This window comes from Balaenoptera acutorostrata, chromosome 16 (assembly GCF_949987535.1).
Source record: "Balaenoptera acutorostrata chromosome 16, mBalAcu1.1, whole genome shotgun sequence".
NCBI classification, from domain to species: domain Eukaryota; kingdom Metazoa; phylum Chordata; class Mammalia; order Artiodactyla; family Balaenopteridae; genus Balaenoptera; species Balaenoptera acutorostrata.
In genome coordinates, this window is record NC_080079.1 from 51,500,011 (window position 1) to 51,522,686 (window position 22,676).

The 22,676-nt window shown below is 45.1% G+C and overlaps 1 protein-coding gene across 4 annotated transcripts in view; it reads left to right on the forward strand.

The window, feature by feature from the left end:
- Window positions 1-22,676, forward strand: part of GRID1 (glutamate ionotropic receptor delta type subunit 1) — a 686,590-nt gene that overhangs the window by 416,360 nt on the left and 247,554 nt on the right. For all 4 annotated transcript variants that reach the window (XM_057530323.1, XM_057530324.1, XM_057530325.1 and 1 more), the window contains exon 5: window positions 6,563-6,616. In XM_057530323.1, coding sequence (XP_057386306.1) covers window positions 6,563-6,616 — 54 coding nt within the window. The remainder of the gene's footprint in view (window positions 1-6,562; window positions 6,617-22,676) is intronic.

Here is a 22,676-nt window from a genome sequence, read left to right on the forward strand (position 1 = left end):
TGACTTGCTGGGAGACTTGGGGTAAGTTTCCCCATCTGTAGGCTCAGAACCTCTGTCAGTGGGCTGTTGTGAGACTCAGGGAGGTTTCATGTGCAGAGGGCTTAGCTCCTGGTCAGGTGGCAGAGTTGTTCAGTGAGTGTCAGTGATTGGACCCAGCCTGCAAGCAACCCTCACCTCCATCCAGCCTCTCCCAGCCAGAGCATTCCCTGAACTCCCAGGCCACAGGCTCAGCTCTCCCTCAGCAAAAACACCCTCTTACTGTCCCAGAGTTATGTTTGGAAGCTATGCAAGATTAATTCTGCCACACCTTCCCCAGATGGCCTTGTGTAGCTGGGGTGATTTCCTTGTCTCCACCATCCTCCAGCCAACTCCCCTTCTGTCCCCCGACACACACACATGTGCTCAGGTGGCTGAATTTCCTGCTCCCACCAAGGGTGAGGGCCCTGGGCTTCAAGGAAGCTGTAGCAGAACGATGGGTGAGGTGGGAACAGAAACCTCACACTCGGTCAGGAGGTGCAATCTCTTGGGAAGAGTCTGGGAGAGGAAACTGGAAAAGAGACCCACATAGGGCCCAAGATTCCCCACTCAGCTCTAGGAGTGAGGATGGAGCCAGAAGTAGGAGCCGTGGGAGACTGGGGGAGATCCTTCAGGCAGTTTTCTGGTGAAAAGAAGGCTCCAAGAGGTTCTGGAGAAAAGGCTGGAGTATCTGAGCCAGAAGTTCAGGCCCTTTTCCCAAGAAGGCAGCCCCTGGGAACCATGGTGTGGCCTGACCTAGTGATAACTGCCCTTTACGGGGTTCCTCATGGTGGTTCTGGGCGTATCTTTTGAAACTCGGGCCTCATGGTGGCTGCTTTGCTGATTTCCTTATAAATGGGCTCCTGAAATTGTCCGTAGCCTCACCATCAGCTACTCCCCTTCCTTGCAGATGGGGGGCATTGCACTCCCTCGTGCTTCAGAGGGGTGACATTGCACAGAGAGAATTGTTCCTAAATAGCATGTTGTTGCAAAGGCAGCAGTGGGTCTTTAAAGTTAGCTCAATATCTGTCCTTGGGAAAATGCCAGGCCCCGGGCTCCGTGGGGAGAATGTTCTGAAATGTTAGAGTTGTGGTTTTAAAGAGATGCTAGTCGTTGACAAGCTTTCATTATCTCAGGCTCCCAGTGTTGGGGGGTGGGGGATGCTGGATAAGTGGCCAACAATTAACATGTACATGAATAGTCAGTGGCATTTGCACTTTGTAAAATAAATCCTCAGCGATGTTGCTGGAAGGCTTTCATGTGGAGGTTTTTTCCACTCCGTTTACTATTCATTGAGGCCAAGATAAAGTGAAACAGCCTCAGACTTGACACCGGCAAGTGGTACAGTGGTCTCATACTTAGGAGGATAAGTTAATCTGGGAAGGAAGGCACCGCGGCTAGTAAGGCCATTTTCTTAGATATGAAAAAAAGGATCATTTTGTTCCCATAGTCAGAGGGCCAGGCTCAAAGGCTTGTACATTTGCTCTGACAGTTGTCCAGGCCTTTTAGGGAGCTGCATTATCAAGGGAAAAGAACATAGGCTTTGGGGACAGATGGACCTGAGTTCAAATCCAGTCTCTACTAACAGAGGGGCTTGTGCAAGATCCGAGTCTAGATCTAGATCTTAGTTCCTCGGCTGTGAAATGGGGATGAGAACCTACCTGGCTCCTTAGGGTGTTGTGAACCAAGCGAGACCTGTGGCTTGTCAAGTGGACGGGTTGTATTGAAGTATCTGGCTGGTGCTTGATAAAAGCAGGCTCTCGTTGCCCTTGGAAATGGCTGCAACTTGGTTCTGCATGAAAGACTGTGAACACAGAGGAAAGGGAACAGGCTGGAGATGCTTTCTCTGATCCCTCAGAACTCCTGTCTTCTCTGCTTCCGTCCAGGTGTTTGCATATTAGCACTGATCCTCACTTCCACGTGGTCCCAGCCCCTTCCAGGCGAGCTGCCCCCCACATCCCATTCCTGGCAGTGCTAGGGGTTGCTGTCATTTTGGGAGCCAGGAGCTGGGGTTTGGTCTGCCTCCACTTCCCTATGGAAACTGTGGGATCAAGGTGGCTGGGTGTTCAGGACAGCATCTAAATGTCCCCTGGCGCCTGGCGAGCCTGCAGGGATGGTGTGTCCTGCATCACTTATACTCTGGCTCCATAGATGTGACTGGCCGTAGGAAAAGGCACCCTGAGGTTCGGACAGGGGCTGCTGCTCACGGACGAGGGGACACATTCCCTCCTCCAGGTGTGGGTGTGGGAAGAACAGCTGCCTTCCGCTTCCTTTAACAGGGGTCTACCTATGACAGTGCACTTATCTCTCAAAAGGGTGGTATGTGGGTGTCAGAACAAGGGCAGATGTCCAGTTCTACCTCTGCAAGTGATGTCCCTTCCCACTGGCTGTCTGTGTCTACCATCCCAGCTCTTAGCCTGGGCTACATGCCACCTGAAGCATTTTGGGTCTCCTCTTCTATTCAAAAGGGGCTGAAACAGGAGTCAGCATGACTCTTTAGAAGTTCCCACCTCCTCAGTCCTTCTTCTGAAGTTCTCCACTTGCCACTCTATTGAGGGACCCCAGGAGTCAGGCCTTTGGGTTCTGATGGTCTGGCATAGCCTTTCAGGGACTCACAGCAATGACCTAAGCAGGGCTGCCTGGGCTGTGCCGAGGCATTGCGCCACTGCGGGCATCCCTTGGGTTCACTGAGACCTAGTTTCCAGGGTCTGTGCGGAGCTCCTGAAGTTGCTCAGGACTCTACCACCTGCCACTGCATTATTTAGTGGGGAGTTTCACAGCCATGGTGCCCCGTTCCAGGAGAGAAGCCCGGTTGCAGGAAACCAGCCTCCCTACCTGCGGTGGGCAAGTGACCAGGAGCCCAGCCGGAGCAGAACGCCAGCTCCACTCCCTGCCTACCCGTGGAATGAAGGGCCTGCCCTTATTTGTCTAGTTGGTCCAGCACTCCTCTGCAGACGCCAGCGGTGTTTTGCAGTGGTAAACCTGCAGCGTGGCTGGGATGAGGGGAGGCCCCACTGTGCTGCCCTGGAGGGTCTGTGGACTCGTAGAGGAGGCAGTGCTGACCATATCTGCGTGTTTGTTACTGGTCTGTTGGCTCCACAGCGGCACGGACGAGACTCCTGGCTCACAACCCTACGCAGGAGAGTTAGGGCAGCTGCTGTGTGTGTCTGGTGCCGTCTGTTGACTGAAGGAAGGAACACATGAGAGATTACCCACTTCTACACATTCAAAAGAGACCGTCGAAGGACAACCAGCCAGGAGGTGTGAGTGGAAGGAGTAGGGAGGGCCTTCGTGTTCACTGATCGTCCATTGTGAGCTTCTTTCTGGGCTGGAAGCTTCACCCGTAATTTCATTTAATTCTCACAGTAACTTTAAGATAAGAGGTGTTTGTCTCAGGTTGGGTCCCCCGAAGCAGACTTTGGGGCAAGAGTGTGTGTGACAGTGATTTAGTAAGAAGTGTTCCCAGGGGAATTAAAAAAAAAAACAAACCTGGCTGGGGAGTGGGAACGTGGAACAGGGAAGTGAAAGCAGCCAGCGAGGGTGCGTGAGCGAGGTCGTGTGGGCTGGCCCCGCAGAAGGAATCCGGAAACAGCTGAGCTCACACTCTGGGCAGTCCCCATCGGGGAACGGGGCAGCTGGGGTTTGGATACGTGGCACCCTCAGTCCTTGGTGAGGGCTTACATTTTCCCGAGTGCCAAGGAAGGTTCGGACAGCTGGCCGCAGTGCCTGCCATTGGCAGTGAACGCATACGGGGAGCCACTGGGCTCCGAATTCCTAATGGGATTTGAGGGGGGACCAGGGCAGAGTGTCAATAGTACTGCTGGCCTCCGAACACCCTGTATGCCTGGGACTGCCGCTCAGAGAGGTGGAATAGCTCCCCCAGGAGCACTCAGCTAAGCAGAGGCAGACCTGGGATTCGACCGTCCTGTGCTTGCCTGCCCCCTCCTTACCTTGCTGGCTCTGAGGTGAAAGGGAGGTCTTGGGGGCCTCCACCTGCCTCAGACATGGCTGGGGAGGAACAGGGGAAGGATGGCTCTTAGAAGGGGACACGTCCACTGGGCTGGGAACATTTAGGGCTCTGCCCACGGAGCTGGCAGCTCTCCAGCCATCGCGGGGAGGGGTGTTCTTGCTAAATCTGCAGTCGCTTCTCCTCACCATCTATCTCAGCTTCTGTGGGAGTTGCACCCTCTGGAAAAGGCTGTAGCCAAGTGCTGTTTATCTCCGTGTGGGGAAAAGAGGCTTAACAAATTAGCTAATTGGTGAGGGAAAGTAGGACAGGAAAGTTGGCCAGTTGTCCTGTGGGGTTTTCTGATCAATTCTTTCCATCACTATCTTCCACGCATGAGGATGAGACCAGGCGGGAAGATGCCTTAATGTAGCCAGGGCTCCCACCTGCTTCCTGGGATGTCCTGGCAACTGAGTCAGGTCCTCTGCACTGCTGGCTCCTGCAGGGACACTGGAGGACCTCTCACCTGTACAGGTGCACCTATACCTTCAGATTCACAGAACTGTACATTCTGGAGTAGAGCTCTCAGCTCCAGAGGCTGAGAGTCAGGGTTCAGAGCTCTGAAACAACACAGCATGTCAGGCACATGACTATTCCCAGTGAGTTAGGAATCCAAGGAGTGCGGCCCAGGATCTGCATTCTTAAAAGCTCCCTAGGAGGTTCTTACATGCAGCCAGACTTGAGACTCATGGCTGCAGAATGCCAGTGCATGATGGCGTGTTACCCCTCACCTGTGGTCAACCTCCGTGTTGATACTTGCATACCATATATGGCCCTGCTATCTGCCTTCCATGCAGGCATTTCCACAATGAGATCTTGTTGCTCCTGCGGCAACCCATTCCATCTTGAACTCCTTGGAAAGTCAGGAACTTCTCTTCTGCATTGAATTGATATCTGCTCCCCTGAGTACAGGAGCCTTTGGTCCTAAATCAACTCTCAGAGGCTGCAAAGAGCAATTCCAGCCTCTCTTGCACACCTGCACTGTCCCTGGTGACTGTAACTGGCCATCAGTTTTCACTGTCCCATTCTGTGACCGCTTCCAGTCTGGAGTGCCCCCTATCATGCAGGGTGGCCCAGTAGTCAACCCCCCAAGGGGTAGCACAGACCCCCAGCCCCCTGGGTTACTGGAGCAGGGAGGCTCCTTACCACTTTGTGACTCATCTGTTAAGAAGAACGAATCAGATCTCTGTGTACTGAAGAGGAAAGATATTTTTGATACACTAAGTCAAAAATGACAATTGTAACCTGATGTGTATTTCATGATCCCATTTTAATAAAAACATCTGTCTGATAAGTGTATGTAGATACATACATGCAGAAGTGACTGAAAACTTCTGGAAGGGGCCATTTGGAACAATCTCTGGGGGATGAATTTGGAGGGGTACGTGGGGTGTTTTCACTACTGTAGTGCATTAAGAAATGGGGCAGGTTTATGGGATAATTTTGAACATTTTAATTTTTCTGTATTTTTCCAAATAAAAAAGTGACAAAAATTACATTAAAAAATACCGAAAAGAGTAAAAATAAAAGAGGACTACAATCTGAGCTCTCTCCCAGGTTCGTAGATGGCCTGGAACAGTGCCTGGCACTCAGCAGTATTTGGCTCGTGCTAACTGTGAGTATTCTTACAGGACAGGCTTGAAAACTCTCAGTTCCTCCTCTTTTCAATCTGTTGGATTACCAATTAAAAAAGGGAAAGCGCACTCATGAAAACATATGAGAAACAAAATAAGTAACTGGGTCCTATCTGCTTCACCCTCCTATACTTCATTCACATCTTCAACAACAGTATTCATTTATATATTGAACACCTACTACGTGCTGGTTATAGTGTAAGGTTTTGAGACACAAATGTGACAGCCACAGATGTGGCCCCTGACCTCATGGAGACCCCCAACTTGGTGAAGGAGATAGACAATAAAAAATAAATAAGCTGATAATTATTCAAGTACAGACATGGCAAGTGCTATAAAGAAATAGAACAAAATGCTCTAAGAGAGAATGATGAGGATGGGGGTCACTGCCCTGGAGCAAAAAAGAGCCAGTTCTAGGGTCCTTGATGGGTTCTTTAGAACTGAAGACAGCTCAGAGCCCCAGCTGTGAGCTGCCATCTTCCTGGGTGTTGTTTAGCTAGGCTGGACAAGCTGCTGTAAATCCCTTGTTCCAGATTCCTGATTCTCTAGCCTCAGGCAGTGATGAGACATTCCCCCCTGAGCACCCCTCCAGAAAGGTGTTTGCAGGCATTCTCCAAGAGGAGAGAGGGGAGGGATGTCCCCGCCCATGGCCCTGTGACACCTCCTGGAACTGCACTGGCGCGTGAGAGCTCCGAAGAACAGCAGGAAATCAGATGTCCGTGTTCAAATGATGTGTCTTGTAGCTAAGGCAGCCAGAGCTGGCCCCAGGGGGATGGCGTGTTTTGTGCAGAAAAAAATTTCCAGAAACAATGTTTATCAGACTCCATCTCGGCAGTCATCCTGTGCATCTGCCAGCTTCTGGCTTGCTTCTGGTCATGTTTTTTTTTTCTTCTCTCTCTCTCTGCAGGCCGTGGAGACCAACCTGGCTTCCAAGGACAGCCACTGGGTCTTTGTGAATGAGGTAAGAGCCCCAGAATGGCGAGGGGCGTGGCCTGCACTGAGCCCCCACCCCTTGGGAAAGTGCAGAGTGATCCTTTCAGGCTCAACTCTGACTTGGGGTGCTGGAATAGATTCCAGGGCTCCACTGTGCAAGAAAACAGGTGAGAGAGGTAGACAGAGCTTGCCAAGCTACTCACCTGGAGCAGGTGGAAACCAGGGGAAGAGTGGAGATCTGAGTCCAGGAGGAAGTCAAGAGTCAATGAGAAGCGGTGTCAGGCATTAGATGTGCAGGGTGAGGGGAGGTCGCCAGTCAGGGGTCAGAGACCGGAGAGATGAGGGTGGGTTAGAAAATGGGGTGCAGAGCGGGTGGGCAAAGGAATGCAGAGGGGATGGAGGCTGCATTTCCTGCAGGAGGTTGAAGGTATGTGTGTTATGTGACTCTGCGTGAGGGTGTGTGTATAAGAGTGTATGGGTGTGAGTGTGTAACTGTATATATTTGTGAGAGTGTGGATGTATGTGCATAAGTGTGTGTGTGCATGTCAGTATGTGTATGAGTATATGTGTGCGTGTATAGGTGTGTGTGTGGATGTGGATGTGTGTGCACACCCCCCCATGCAGCTGGTCAGGGCACGGTTCAGTGTAACCACTTAAAGGAGGTAAATGGGAAATCTCTCCCATGACTGACCGTTCCACTGGTTTGGGTCCTGGGAGGAATGGGCACGCCAAGGTTTCACTGCAGCCTGGTCTGCTCTCCACCAATGACACCGTAACTTGTCCTGGCCACCTCCACGCTGCAAACATTACACGGGAGTGGCCTGTGATGCTGTGCCCTCTGCCCGCACATCCATTCAGGAAGCACCCACCAGGGCAGCCTGGTGACCCTAGCCAGCTATTAACACAGCTGACTCTAGAAAGTGCTTCCTGGCACGGGCTTTCATCAGCCCTGTGGCCTTCCGTTGCTCCTAAATTAACTGATCGATTTCTAATGGCCACATACTAGAAGATGCAAGGTTTATTGTGCAGGTAATTTATGCTTTTATGATGTGTGTTTCTTCATCGGCTCGGTGCTACTATGGCTGAAAGAGCTTGGGGTGGCTGGTTTTATAATTTTGCAAGTAGTATCAGATAGTAACTGCTTGCAAGGCCCACTTTTCGTGGTTTGTCCATAAATTCATATCTTATTAGCTCCACGTCTACACGGGCCAGTGGGAGGCATGCGAGGTAACTGCCCATTTCCCTCGGGTTGCGGATGGTTGTGCTGTTGATTAGGAGAAGGGACATGACAGCCACCTCCCCTTTCTTCAGAGCCTGACAGAGTCCTCCATGGTCCCTGGGAAGTTTGATCCTCTGGGCTTTGCCGTCGTCTTTATAGGTTTCTTTTGTTTTGGGGGAAGGATGCATTCTTTGTACCACTTAAGGCAAATATCTAGTGCTGGCTTTATTTTAGGGCGGCTCCTCCAAATTGGATAGCCAGTGTTTCTCTATTGCCAGTCTTCAAAAAGTGCTCTATTTTTACATTTCTAACTTATTTCCTTTTTCCTCCCCTGCATCCCGACCCACTCCCAGGGCCCTCTTGTCTGTCCCTCTTATTCCCTTTCGAGGGCTGGGGTTAACGCTAACCAATGTGAAGTGCCCCCAGGGCATTGCCTGGGCGGCTGGAACCCAAGACTTACTTAGTGCCACTGGGAGGCATCAGGTGTGGGCACACCTGTCGGAGCCACACTGGAACAGCCGCACCCAAGAGGATGGCTGTGTTCCACCCCAGTCGTCAGTGCACCGCACCGTGAGCTGGCGCACCAATCATGTGACTGTCCCTGGGATAAGTGTGTCCTCCTCCAGAAGTGACCTCCCTCTTTCTTGGTTTCCTTGTCTGTGGGGAGGCCAAGCACTTGTCAGGGCATTTCGTGTTTGTTAATATCCTTATCCTCATCAACAACCCTGTATGTCAGTTATTACCATCCTCATTTTGCAGATGGGAAAAGGGAGGCTCGAGAGGTTAAATCACTTGCTCAAGGTCATACAGCTGTTGAATGGTGCATTTGGGATTCTGTGTGATGACTGTCTGGCTCCAGAGCCCTTTCCACCAAAGGACACCATCATGCATGTGGCCCTGACGACGATCCTTAACCTATGGTCAGGGTCTAATTCAATAAGGTCAGTCGGTAGGGCTCAGGTATGCATACTGACAGGGACGCTCTTGGGCTGGCCTTGGTGTCAGCTCATGGACATTCCTGAAGCCTGCGATCTAAAGGTGGGTCTTTTTGTAAAGCTTTGACCCTTAGACCCCAGTGTGGCCTCTGGTTAATGGCTAAGATGTTCTCTAAATTGACTTATCCTTTGGAGCTAGCCATATTCAAAACTGCTGTTTCCTATTACAGCATGGCCCCATTGGGAACAAGTCCTGTTATTCTTATGACAGTTTGATTTCCAGGCTTTATTCAAAGAGCCACAGACAAATATTTTCCCAGTTGCTTTTCCATTTATCATATGTGATGACTAGGAAAAACTAAAATAGGAAAAGAAGAGGAACAGGCATTTGGTAGCTCCAACATGGTCTCCAGAATCCAGCATCTACACCGGGGCCCCATCTTCCCTCTTCCTGAGCTGCTCCCCACTTCTCTGGAGGAAGTTCAGTCCATCAGATGAGCTCAGGTCTGTGCCTCTTCCTACCACGTTTTTCTCCAGGGCGGTCCTCCAGCTCCACCCCCTGCTTCCCTCATTCCTTACAGGCTCTGTCCTCCAGTTTCTCTCTCTGTATTTGACTTTCTTAATATATTTTCCTGGATTCAAGATAAACATTCAAGGGCACATATTTTTGTTTGCTTTCTTCATGCAGTGGTTTTCTTAATATATCTACCCCTTCACCAGTGAATATTGGTGTTGCATGTTACAAGCCTGTTTTATTTGGAGAAGGGGTAATTGGATACAGAGAAAAAGGTTTGTGAGTATTTGAGCCTCACTGACAATTTCTACAGGTCTCTGGGCTCCACTGTGGGGACACTGGCAAGCAGGTGTGCTTTGGGGTGTAAACTCTGTTTTTAGTGATTGATTAAATTACACGTTAATTTGGAGGAGGATGGGGGATTCAAAAGAACGTGTGGAAAGCAAATTTGAACATTAGTCAAGGTGGCCACTAGGCCATGAGTCAGTCCCTTGAGGACGTGGTCAGAATCCAGCTCACCACTGAATCCCCAATACCCCATGCAAAGAGTAGATTCTTAAAAAGGTTTGGTTGAAGGCAAGTCGATGTACTTAGGATAGGGTAGAACAAGTTGCTTTGAATAGTACTTCCCAGCCAGCCTCCGAGAAAAGGCAAAGGCAACAATTAAGATGGGAGACTCAGGGATGGAGGGGACAGCACTGGGTCATTCATCGGAAGCTACCAGTTCAGGACCAGTCAGACTTGACTTTGGCTCCCAGAACCTCTTTATCAGCTGGTCTGGAGAGCTTTCTGTCCACGTGGCTCTGGCCCAGTGATGCACAGGTGTCCTCAGTGCTGGGTGGAGTCGGGACGCAGTGGAGAATGCCCTCCCTAAGAGGCTCTGTGTCCAGGCAGGACACATCTGCCTCATAGCCTGGCCTCTTGGGAACTTTTTGGAGGAAATTCTTTTATGGAATATGTCTATCTCTCCAGCCTCTTCCAGAACCATCTGTGAAGGGGACTTGAAGCACTCCATTTGTTACTGGACAGCTCTCATGGTTAGACTAGCTCCTCCAGACATAGAAACAAAAGCAAGCTTTGATGGAAATGGTTCAAGAAATGCAGAAGCACATGCATAACCCTTGCACTTAGGTTTTGTCAGCAAGTGATGTTCTGAGCTGTGTTCTGTGGCTCAGCAGGGGCCCAGGGGGAGGTGGGCTCTAGGAGGGAGGAGTCACATCCGGCAGGCCCTCACACCCTGCCTCCTTGCCAGCCGATGTCCATGACCCCCACGTCCCATATCTTTGTCCTCTGAGCTCCAGACCCACGGATCCAGATGCCTTCTGGACTCAGCCACTTGGAAGCCTCATGACCACCTCCAGCTCAGTGCGTCTCTCTCTGACCTCATCATCCTCCCCGTAACCTGGTTCTCACCCAGTGCTCCAATCCCAGGGACCAGTGTCTCCATCCTATTTGTTGGCTCCCTAGCCAATGGAGAAAAGCCCACATCCTGCTCCCTGCCTCAGAACCTGCTCCAGGATGACCCCATCACACCTTTCCATGCTTTTGTACTTCTTACCCTCTGCCCACTCTCCCATGGCTCATCCATGCAAGCAGTGGGTGACATGTTGTTTCCTCTATTTATTTTCCTCTCGTGGCTCTGGACCTTTGCTAGGATTTTCCTTTATTCCTGGAATGCCTGTCTCTGACTGTCAAGGACTTACCTTTCCTGCAAGAGTTTGCTAAACATTGCCTCTGCCAAAAGGTCTTCCTGGATTTCCCGGTAGGGTTATTCCTTCTCCTGGCGTCCTGTACTCCTCACCCCAGTTATGCTGTGTTGGGGCCTTGATGCACATGCCTGGCTTCCCGAACAGCCTATAAGTGAGGGCTGGACCTCCTTTCTGTCGAGCTCCCTAGAGCCGCCAGCATGAGGGGCTCACACACAGAGGAGGTGCTGGGTTAAGCCTCCTGCTCTGCATCTGCCTCCTGCTTCCTCACCTTGACTCTGCTTGTTTAATTGCCTACATGTAGAGGAAGAGGCATTTATAACCTCCCAATCCTTCAGGAACTCAGAAAGCTGTGATCCTGCTTCATGAGCTACCGCTGTCAACACCTCATGTTCCATTGCATCTCCTTTTCCTGTGCCTGCATTTCAAGTCCTGTGGGGTACAAGCTCTTCCTCCCGGGCACACAGGCTCCCCTGTGCCCTGGACAGGCCATTGGCAGGTGGTGGAGCAGCCAGGGAGGAGGGCAGGGGAAGCACTGGCCAGGCTTCCTGCAGCAGTCTCCACACTGGGCTCAGGGGAACACATGTTCTGCTAATTCGTAGGTGCTTTGTGGAAAAAGGATTCTGTGATCAAAGAGGGCGGATAAGTTAAACAGCAAGAAAGAGGTGTCTCCTGCAGGCATCTTCCATCTCTAATGCATACTGTGCTTTCCAAGGATGAAGTGGTGCACGCTGGCTGCCACATGCATTTGTGTTTCAAACACACTCATGTGCTTTTTCTCTCGACATCTGCTCACCTGTACGCTGGAATAGGTCTTTGGCTGGTGGTGGGCTGCCAGGGTCCATAACATAGAGTTCATATTCCTCCACGTGGTCTATGAGGCTGTTGATGAGCTGACTTCAGAGCCCTCTCTGGTCTCAGTTCCTGCCATTGCTTGTCACCTAGAGCTGCTGTGCCTGTATCATAAGACATCTCTGCCACCCCAAGTGCAGGGTCATCCCAGTGTCTGGACCTCTTCATAGCCCCCTCTGCCCAGAGTGTTCTCCTGTTGTTGCCCCTCAGGCCCCGGCCCCCACCTTATCACCTTCACTGGTTTGCCAGCAACAAACATTCCATAAGGATCCTCCGGGTACAGACCTTGGCCTGCCCCAGAGGAGACTCCCATCAACAGTCCAGAGAACATCACTGTAGACTTTCAAACCATCCCTACCCCCAAACACACACTGAGTTAAAGCAAATGAAAATGAGATTAGGCTACACATGCATAATGTAGGGGAGAGAAATGCTAATATACTAATTGAAGAAAACAAGAATAAATAGACCATGATATGCATGCTGAATCAAATAGCTTTAAGAAATCTCTATTTGTGGCACAGAGGAAGAGAGGGAGGGTAAAGATTTAATTTTTTTTCTTCCTTTCATTCTGAAGCTTCCAATTCTGTTCGGATGTTAAGTCCCTGTACCATTTACTGTCTGCAAATTTCATTTAGCAACACTCCAGAACAATTATGTTTATTGTAATCAATTCACTTGTTTCTCTCCCCTGCCCCACTGAGGAGTCCTTGAGGACAGGGGCCACATCTTAGCCAGCTCTGTAGCCCACTGAGAGCCCAGAATGAAGAATAGGAGCTGCTGTTTATCAGACATTAGATGGAGCTAGGCACTGTTTCTGAGCGTCACTTTTCAAATCTATTTTTTACTTAAAAATTAATCGCTTTATTGAGGTTTAATTCGCATACAACAAACACACATATTTAAATGTACAGTTTTTCTTTGCCATATGTATACACCTGTGAAACTGTAACCACAATGAAGATGGTGAACATATACGTCACCCCAACAGTGTCTTCATGCCCCTCTGTAATCCCCACCCCTGTCCTACCTTCCCCACTCCCCAGGTAGTCTGTTTCTCGCTCTACAGACTATTTGTATTTTCTAGAGTTTTATATAAGTGGAATCATAGAGTACATACTCTTCTTTTCTTCTATTTTGCTATGGCTATTTCCTTCCAGATAATTATTTTTTTGAGATTTACCCATATTGCAATATACAACAATAGTTCTTTTTATTGATGAGGCATGTTCAATTGTATGACTACACCACAATTTGAACATACATTTACCCCTTGATGGGCATTTGGGTTGTTTGAGAATTTTGGTGATTACAAATAAGACTGCTGTGAACCTTCATATACAAGTCTTTGTATGGACAAAGGCTTTCATTTTCCTTGGGTACACATTTCCAAGTGGAATTGCAATGTTGTATGGCAGATGTACGTTGAATTCTTTAAGAAACTTCCAGGTTATATGAGCATTCCATTTGTTCCACATCTTCTCCAGTACCTGGTTTGATCAGGGTTTTTGATATTAGCCACTGTAGTGGTGTGTAATGGCACCTCGTTATGGTTGTAGTTTTCATTTCCCTAACGACGAACGATACTGAGCATATTTTCAGGTGTTTATTTGCCATCTATATCTATAGCTTCCTTGGGGGGGAAGCTGAAATCATTGATTTGAGACCTTTATTTTTCTTTACTGCTTTAAACTTCCTTTAAGTGATTTAATGGCATCTCCCAAATTTTGATATGCTGTATTTTCATTGTTATTCAGTTCAAAATACTTTCTATTTTACCTTTTGATTTCTTCTTTGACCCATGGGTTGTTTAGATGTGTGTTATAATAGTCTCTAAATATTTGAAGATTTTTCAGGGATCTTTCTCTTATTGATTTTTAATTTAGCTCCATTGTGGTCAGAGACCATAGTTGAATTACTTGAATTCTTGAATATTACTTGAATCCTTTTAAATTTATTGAGACTTATTTGATAGTCCAATATATTGTCTTTGCTGATAAATTTTTTTTGTGCACTTGAAAAGGATGTGTAATCTGTTGTGAGGAATATTCTATAAATGTCAATTGGGTCAATTTTGTTGATAGTGCTGTTTATGTCTTCTGTATCGTTGATTATATTTTGTCTATTTGTTCTATCAATTATTAAGAACAGGGTATCAAAATATTCAACTTTAAATTTGAGTTTGCCTACTTCTCCTTGCAGTTTTATCAGTTGTTGCTTAATATATTTTGAAGCTTTGTTACAAGAGGCATAAATGTTTAGGATTTTTATGTCCTGTCGATTAATTGAGCTATTATCATTACAGAATGACCTTCTTTGTCCCTCTGCTCTGAAATGTCCTCTGCTCTGAAATATACTTTATCTGATATTACTGAAGCTATTGGAGATTTATTTTGACTAGTGTTAGCCTAATATAGTTTTCTCCATTCTTTTCCTTTTAACTTATTTGTTTCTTTAAAGTATGTTTCTTGAAGGCCATTCCTACTTGGATCTTGCTATTTTATTCATTAGGACACTGTGGGGTTTTTTGTTTGTTTGTTTTTTGTTTTTAATTTTTTAACATCTTTATTGGAGTATAATTGCTTTACAATGGTGTGTTAGTTTCTGCTTTATAACAAAGTGAATCAGTTATACATACACATAGGTCCCCATATCTCTTGACACTGCATTTTAATTAAAGTGCTTTGATAATTTAATATGAGTATTGATATGGTTAGGAGAGGGTGGAGTCCTGGAAGCCACATTAAGAAATTATTTCAAAGAGGAGGGAGAGCTCATTGGTGTCAGATGCTGCTGCCTTGAGGATGTGGTGACCTTGAGGGTGAATGTTGGGAAAGGGTTGGAGGACAAGTTTCCAGGTACTTCAAACTATATCATTCCATTTTACAGATAAGGAAACAGAGGCTTAGAGAAATGGATTGACTTTTCAATATCACTTAGTAAGTGGCAGAATCAGGATTTGAACTTAGGTGTGAGTGACTCCACATTTCAGAAATATATTCCTGGGACTTCCCTGGTGGCGCATTGGCTAAGAATCCGCCTGCCTGGGGGGTGGCTGTGGCTCACCGTGGGAAAAAGGACACTGGTAGCAGAAGTTCTGGGAAGTACTCCTTGGTGTGAGCCCTCCAAGAGTCTGCCATTAGCCCCACCAAAGAGCCCAGGTAGGCTCCAGTGTTGGGTCGCCTCAGGCCAAACAACCAACAGGGAGGGAACCCAGCCCCACCCATCAGCAGTCAAGCGGATTAAAGTTTTACTAAGTTCTGCCCACCAAAGCAACAGTCAGCTCTACCCACCACCAGTCCCTCCCATCAGAAAACTTGCACAAGCCTCTTAGATAGCTTCATCCACCAGAGGGAAGACAGCAGAAGCAAGAACTACAATCCTGAAGCCTGTGGCACAAAAACCACATTCACAGAAAGATAGACAAGATGAAAAGGCAGAAGGCTATGTACCAGATAAAGGAACAAAATAAAACCCCAGAAAAACAACTAAATGAAGTGGAGATAGGCAACCTTCCAGAAAAAGAATTCAGAATAATGATAGTGAAGATGATCCAGGACCTCGGAAAAAGAATGGAGGCAAAGATCGAGAAGATGCAAGAAATGTTTAACAAAGACCTAGAAGAATTAAAGAACAAACAAACAGAGATGAACAATACAATAACTGAAACGAAAACTACACTAGAAGGAATCAATAGCAGAATAACTGAGGCAGAAGAACGGATAAGTGACCTGGAAGACAGAATGATGGAATTCACCGCTATGGAACAGAAGAAAGAAGAAAGAATGAAAAGAAATGAAGACAGCTTAAGAGACCTCTGGGACAAAATTAAACGCAACAACATTCACATTATAGGGGTCCCAGAAGGAGAAGAGAGAGAGAAAGGACCCGAGAAAATATTTGAAGAGATTATAGTCGAAAACTTCCCTAACATGGGAAAGGAAATAGCCACCCAAGTCCAGGAAGCACAGCGAGTCCCATACAGGATAAAACCCAAGGAGAAACACTCCGAGACACATAGTAATCAAATTGGCAAAAATTAAAGACAAAGAAAAATTATTAAAAGCAGCAAGGGAAAAACAACAAATAACATACAAGGGAAGTCCCATAAAGTTAACAGCTGATTTCTCAGCAGACACTCTACAAGCCAGAGGGAGTGGCATGATATACTTAAAGTGATGAAAGGGAAGAACCTGCAACCAAGATTACTCTACCCAGCAAGGATCTCATTCAGATTCGATGGAGAAATCAAAAGCTTTACAGACAAGCAAAAGCTGAGAATTCAGCACCACCAAACCAGCTCTACAACAAATGCTAAAGGAACTTCTCTAAGTGGGAAACACAAGAGAAGAAAAGGACCTACCAAAACAAACCCAAAACAATTAAGAAAATGGGCATAGGAACATACATATCGATAATTACCCTAAACGTGAATGGATTAAATGCTCCAACCAAAAGACACAGGCTTGCTGAATGGATACAAGAACAAGACCCATCTATATGCTGTCTACAAGAGACCCACTTCAGACCTAGGGAAACATACAGACTGAAAGTGAGGGGTTGGAAAAAGATATTCCATGCAAATGGAAATCAAAAGAAAGCTGGAGTAGCAATACTCATATCAGATAAAATAGACTTTAAAATAAAGAATGTTACAAGAGACAAGGAAGGACACTACATAATGATCAAGGGATCAATCCAAGAGTAAGACAGAACAATTATAAATATATATGCACCCAACATAGGAGCACCTCAAAACATAAGGCAACTGCTAACAGCTATAAAAGAGGAAATCGACAGTAACACAATAATAGTGGGGGACTTTAACACCTCACTTACACCAATGGACAGATCATCCAAAATGAAAATAAATAAGGAAACACAAGCTTTAAATGACACAATAGACCAGATAGATTTAATTTATAGGACATTCCATCCGAAAACAGCAGATTACACTTTCTTCTCCAGTGCTCATGGAACATTCTCCAGGATAGATCACATCTTGAGTCACAAATCAAGCCTAAGTAAATTTAAGAAAATTGAAATTATATCAAGCATCTTTTCTGAACACAACGCTATGAAATTAGAAATCAATTACAGGGAAAAAAAACGTAAAAAAACACAAACACATGGAGGCTAAACAATACGTTACTAAATAACCAAGAGATCACTGAAGAAATCAAAGAGGAAATCAAAAAATACCTAGAGACAAATGACAATGAAAACACGACAATCCAAAACCTATGGGATGCAGCAAAAGCAGCTCTAAGAGGGAAGTTTATAGCAATACAAGCCTACCTCAAGAAACAAGAAAAATCTCAAATAAACAATCTAACCTTACACCTAAAGGAACTAGAGAAAGAAGAACAAACAAAACCCAAAGTTAGCAGAAAGAAATCATAAAGATCAGAGCAGAAATAAATGAAATAGAAACAAAGAAAACAATAGCAAAGATCAATAAAACTAAAAGCTGGTTCTTTGAGAAGGTAAACAAAATTGATAAACCCTTAGCCAGACTCATCAAGAAAAAGAGGGAGAAGACTCAAATCAATAAAATTAGAAATGAAAAAGGAGAAGTTACAACAGACATTGCAGAAATACAAAGCATCCTAAGAGACTACTACAGGCAACTCTATGCCAATAAAATGGACAACCTGGAAGAAATGGACAAATTCTTAGAAAGGTATAACCTTCCAAAACTGAACCAGGAAGAAACAGAAAATATGAACAGACCAATCACAAGTAATGAATTGAAACTGTGATTAAAAATCTTCCAGCAAACAAAAGTTCAGGACCAGATGGCTTCACTGGTGAATTCTATCAAACATTTAGAGAAGAGCTAACACCCATCCTTCTCAAACTCCTCCAAAAAATTGCAGAGGAAGGAACACTCCCAAACACATTCTGTGAGGCCACCATCACCCTGATACCAAAACCAGACAAAGATACTACAAAAAAAGAAAATTACAGACCAATATCACTGATGAATATAGATGCAAAAATCCTCAACAAAATACTAGCAAACAGAATCCAACAACACATTAAAAGGATCACACACCATGATCAAGTGGGATTTATCCCAGGGATGCAAGGATTCTTCAGTATATGCAAATCAATCAATGTGATACACTATATTAACAAATTGTAGAATAAAAATCATATGATCATCTCAATAGATGCAGAAAAAGCTTTTGACGAATTCAACACCCATTTATGATAAAAACTCTCCAGAAAGTGGGCATAGCTGGAACCTACCTCAACATAATAAAGGCCATATATGACAAACCCACAGCAAACATCATTCTCAATGGTGAAAAACTGAAAGCATTTCCTCTAAGATCAGGGACAGGACAGGGTGTCCACTCTCACCACTATTATTCAACATAGTTTTGGAAGTCCTAGCCACGGCAATCAGAGAAGAAAAGGAAATAAAAGTAATACAAATTGGAAAAGAAGAAGTAAAACTGTCACTGTTTGCAGATGACATGATACTATACATAGAGAATCCTAAAGACGCCACCAGAAAACTACTAGAGCTAATCAATGAATTTGATAAAGTTGCAGGATACAAAATTAATGCACAGAATTCTCTTGCATTCCTACACACTAATAATGAAAAATCTGAAGGAGAAATTAAGGAAACACTCCCATTTACCACTGCAACAAAAAGAATAAAATACCTAGGAATAAACCTACCTAGGGAGACAAAAGACCTGTATGCAGAAAACTATAAGACACTGATGAAAGAAATTAAAGATGATACCAACAGATGGAGAGATATACCATGTTCTTGGACTGGAAGAATCAATATTGTGAAAATGACTCTACTACCCAAAGCAATCTGCAGATTCAATGCAAGCCCTATCAAATTACCAATGGCATTTTTTACGGAGCTAGAACAAATCATCTTAAAATTTGTATGGCGACACAAAAGACCCTGAATAGCCAAAGCAGTCTTGAGGGAAAAAAACGGAGCTGGAGGAATCAGACTCCCTGACTTCAGACTAAACTACAAAGCTGCAGTAATGAAGACAATATGGTACTGGCACAAAAACAGAAACATAGATCAATGGAACAAGATAGAAAGCCCAGAGACAAACCCTCGCACCTATGGTCAACTAATCTATGACAAAGGAGGCAAGGATGTACAATGGAGAAAAGGCAGTCTCTTCAGTAAGTGGTGCTGGGAAAACTGGACAGCTACATGTAAAAGAATGAAATTAGGACACTCCCTAACACCATACACAAAAATAAACTCAAAATGGATTAGAGACCTAAATGTAAGACCGGACACTATAAAACTCTTCGAGGAAAACACAGGAAGAACACTCTTTGACATAAATCACAGCAAGATCTTTTTTGATCCACCTCCTAGAGTAATGGAAATAAAAACAAAAATTAACAAAGGGGACCTAATGAAACTTAAAAGCTTTTGCACAGCAAAGGAAACCATAAACAAGACAAAAAGACAACACTCAGAATGGGAGAAAATATTTGCAAATGAATCAACGGACAAAGGATTAATCTCCAAAATATATAAACAGCTCATGCAACTCAATATTAAAAAAACAAACAACCCAATCCAAAAATGGGCAGAGGACCTAAATAGACATTTCTCCAAAGAAGGCATACAGATGGCCAAGAGGCACATGAAAAGCTGCTCAACCTCACTAACTATTAGAGAAATGCACATCAAAACTACAATGAGGTATCACCTCACACCAGTTAGAATGGGCATCATCAGAAAATCTACAAACCAGAAATGCTGGAGAGGGTGTGGAGAAAAGGGAACCCTCTTGCACTGTTGGTGGGAATGTAAATTGATACAGCAACTATGGAGAACAGTATGGAGGTTCCTTAAAAAACTAAAAATAGAATTACCATATGATCCAGCAATCCCACTACTGGGCATACACCCTGAGAAAACCATAATTCAAAAAGCCACATGCACCATAATGTTCATTGCAGCACTATTTACAATAACCAGGTTATGGAAGCAACCTAAATGCCCATCGACAGACAAATGGATAAAGAAGATGTTGTACATATATACAATGGAATATTACTCAGACATAAAAAGGAACGAAATTGGGTCATTTGTTGAGATGTGGATGGATCTAGAGACTGTCATACAGAGTGAAGTAAGTCAGAAAGAGAAAAACAAATATTGTGTATTAACACATGTATGTGGAACCTAGAAAAATGGTACAGATGAACCGGTTTGCAGGGCAGAAGTTGAGACACAGATGTAGAGAAGAAACTTATGGACACCAAGTGGGGAAAGCCGCGGGGAGTGGGGATGGTGGTGTGATGAATTGGGCGATTGGGATTGACATGTATACACTGATGTGTATAAAATTGATGACTAATAAGAACCTGGTGTATAAAAAAATAAGTAAAATTCAAAAATTAAAAAAAAAAACAATAAATAAATAAAGAGAATCCACCTGCCAATGCAGGGGACACAGGTTCAAGCCCTGGTCTGGGAAGATACCACATGCCACAGAGCAACTAAACCCATGTGCCACAACTACTGAGCCTGCGCTCCAGAGCCCACGAGCCACAACTACTGAGCCCGTGTGCTGCCACAACTACTGAAGCCCATGTGCCTAGAGCCTGTGCTCCGCAACAAGAGAAGCCACTACAACAAAGAGTAGCTCCCCCTCACCGTAACTAGAGAAAGCCCGTGAGCAGCAACGAAGACCCAAAGCAGCCAAAAATAAAAAGATAAATAGACAAATAAATTTATATAAAGAAAAGAAATATATTCCCAATACCACACTGCCCCTCTCTCACCTTTCCCCTTCACTCAGCACTAATTAAATGCTAAATACATGACTGAATTCCAGCAATATTTGACTTTTTAAAAATAATGTGGAAGTAGTAATATAATCTTGTGTGGAAAGTCTTATTATAAAATTTTTATTATTTATTATTAAATTTCTTCCCTTTATGTTATTTTCCATATCAGCACCTTATTTTTAAAATTTCCTATGGGACTTCCCTGGTGGTGCAGTGGTTAAGAATCCGCCTGCCAATGCGGGGGACGCGGGTTTGAGCCCTGGTCCAGGAAGATCCCACATGCCGCGGAGCACATGAGCCTGGGCACCACAACTACTGAGCCTGCGCTGTAGAGCCTGTGAGCCACAACTACTGAGCACACGTGCCATGACTACTGAAACCTGCGCGCCTAGAACCCATGCTCCACAACAAGAGAAGCCACCGCAGTGGGAAGCCCGCGCACCACAATGAAGAGTAGCCCCCTCTCACCACAACTAGAGAAAGCCCGGGCACAGCAACGAGGACCCAATGCAGCAAAAAATTTTTTAAAAAAATTAAAATAAATTTCAAGAATAAAATTTCCTATGGAAAAGGTGAAAGAATCCTGGAAAAACCCACACAAATAAGCTAATGCATGTCACATGAGTAGTATCTGAAAGGAACAAACCATATTTACTGGAAATGTACTTCTGTTTGTTAATCAGAATATATCTGTTTTCCTTTCTCAGCCCAAAAGGAATCTATGAGAGTTAACACTTATGGTTACAGATAGATGAAGAAATTTTTGTTGTGTAATATCATTCTTCAGCCCTTTTGAAAGCCCCATGTGGGGGAACTTGGAGCTATACTGATAGTGCCTTTGGGGAGCAGTATTGAGAAAGCAGCAAGGTACCATTGTGTTTTAGATCAACCTTTGGGAACACGCCATGGATAGGATTTGACTCCAGTGCCGACCACTTCTTTGACTTTGGGCAAATTGTTTTACTTCCTTCCTTGAACTTTATTCTCCTCATCCACTCGGTAGGGTTTGTGATAAACACCTCATGGGAAATTTATGAAGACTAAATGAGATAACTCACCAGAAATGACCCTTCACAGGGTCTGGCATAGAGCAGGAACTCTTAAAAGATAGCTCTTCTTATTAACAATCAACTAATGTTCTGTGGGCAAGTTTGTTTTTGGAACTTAATCAAAGAAGCATCCAGATTTAAGGACTTGATAACAGGTCAGTGCATGTCTTTATGAGGAGTTCAGGGGGGTGGGGACATAGCTTGGTTCATCGCCTGGATGAACTTGAATTGCAGCATTTATAACTGTGTTTTAGCTTGCTGGGACCCTAGTTCTCCCTATCTCTGTCTTTCAAACTCCTGTGCATCCTTTAAGACTCAGATCAAATTACCCTCTCCCTACTTTGCAATACCTATTGATTTCTTCTGTAAACTTTCCTTCTTCCAATACCCCAGAGAACTCAGGCTGTGATTCTTCAGTGGTCCTTAACTTCTTCTTCTATGTCCTATTTCCCTACCTGGATCTGTAACTCTTGACCATCTATCATTCATTTAGCATCCGTGTACCAAACACCTATGAGGCACTGGGGGTGCTTATGAGAATTAGAGAGATATGCTCCTAAGCCTCAGCTTATATTATCATGGGTAGGAAATGTGTGCCTGGATTACTAAACTACAGCTAGGGAATGATTCTAGGAGCCACTTCAGATCCTCTGCAATTTGCGAGCAAGTTAACTCCCTGCAAACAGAACAGCTCAGCCAGACCCCATTGCTGTGGAATCAGACTCCATGTTTTAGACGTGAGTCAATTGTTTCCAACAAGTTTATTGATATTTTGCAGAGTTTTGACAGAAGAATGCTTGGGAAAGGGAGTGCTGACACTTAGGGAGTTATAAAAATAGGTTTAATTACCACTTGCAGCAAATATATCTGAAAACTAAAGGTTAGCGTCTCTACCTTTCTGCATTCCTATCCATCTCTCTTCCCACAAATGGATTCTGGTGGATTCAGATGAACTCGTTGCTTGTGCCAGAAAGACCCTATTATCTGTGCCTTCTACCCTGTTATTACACC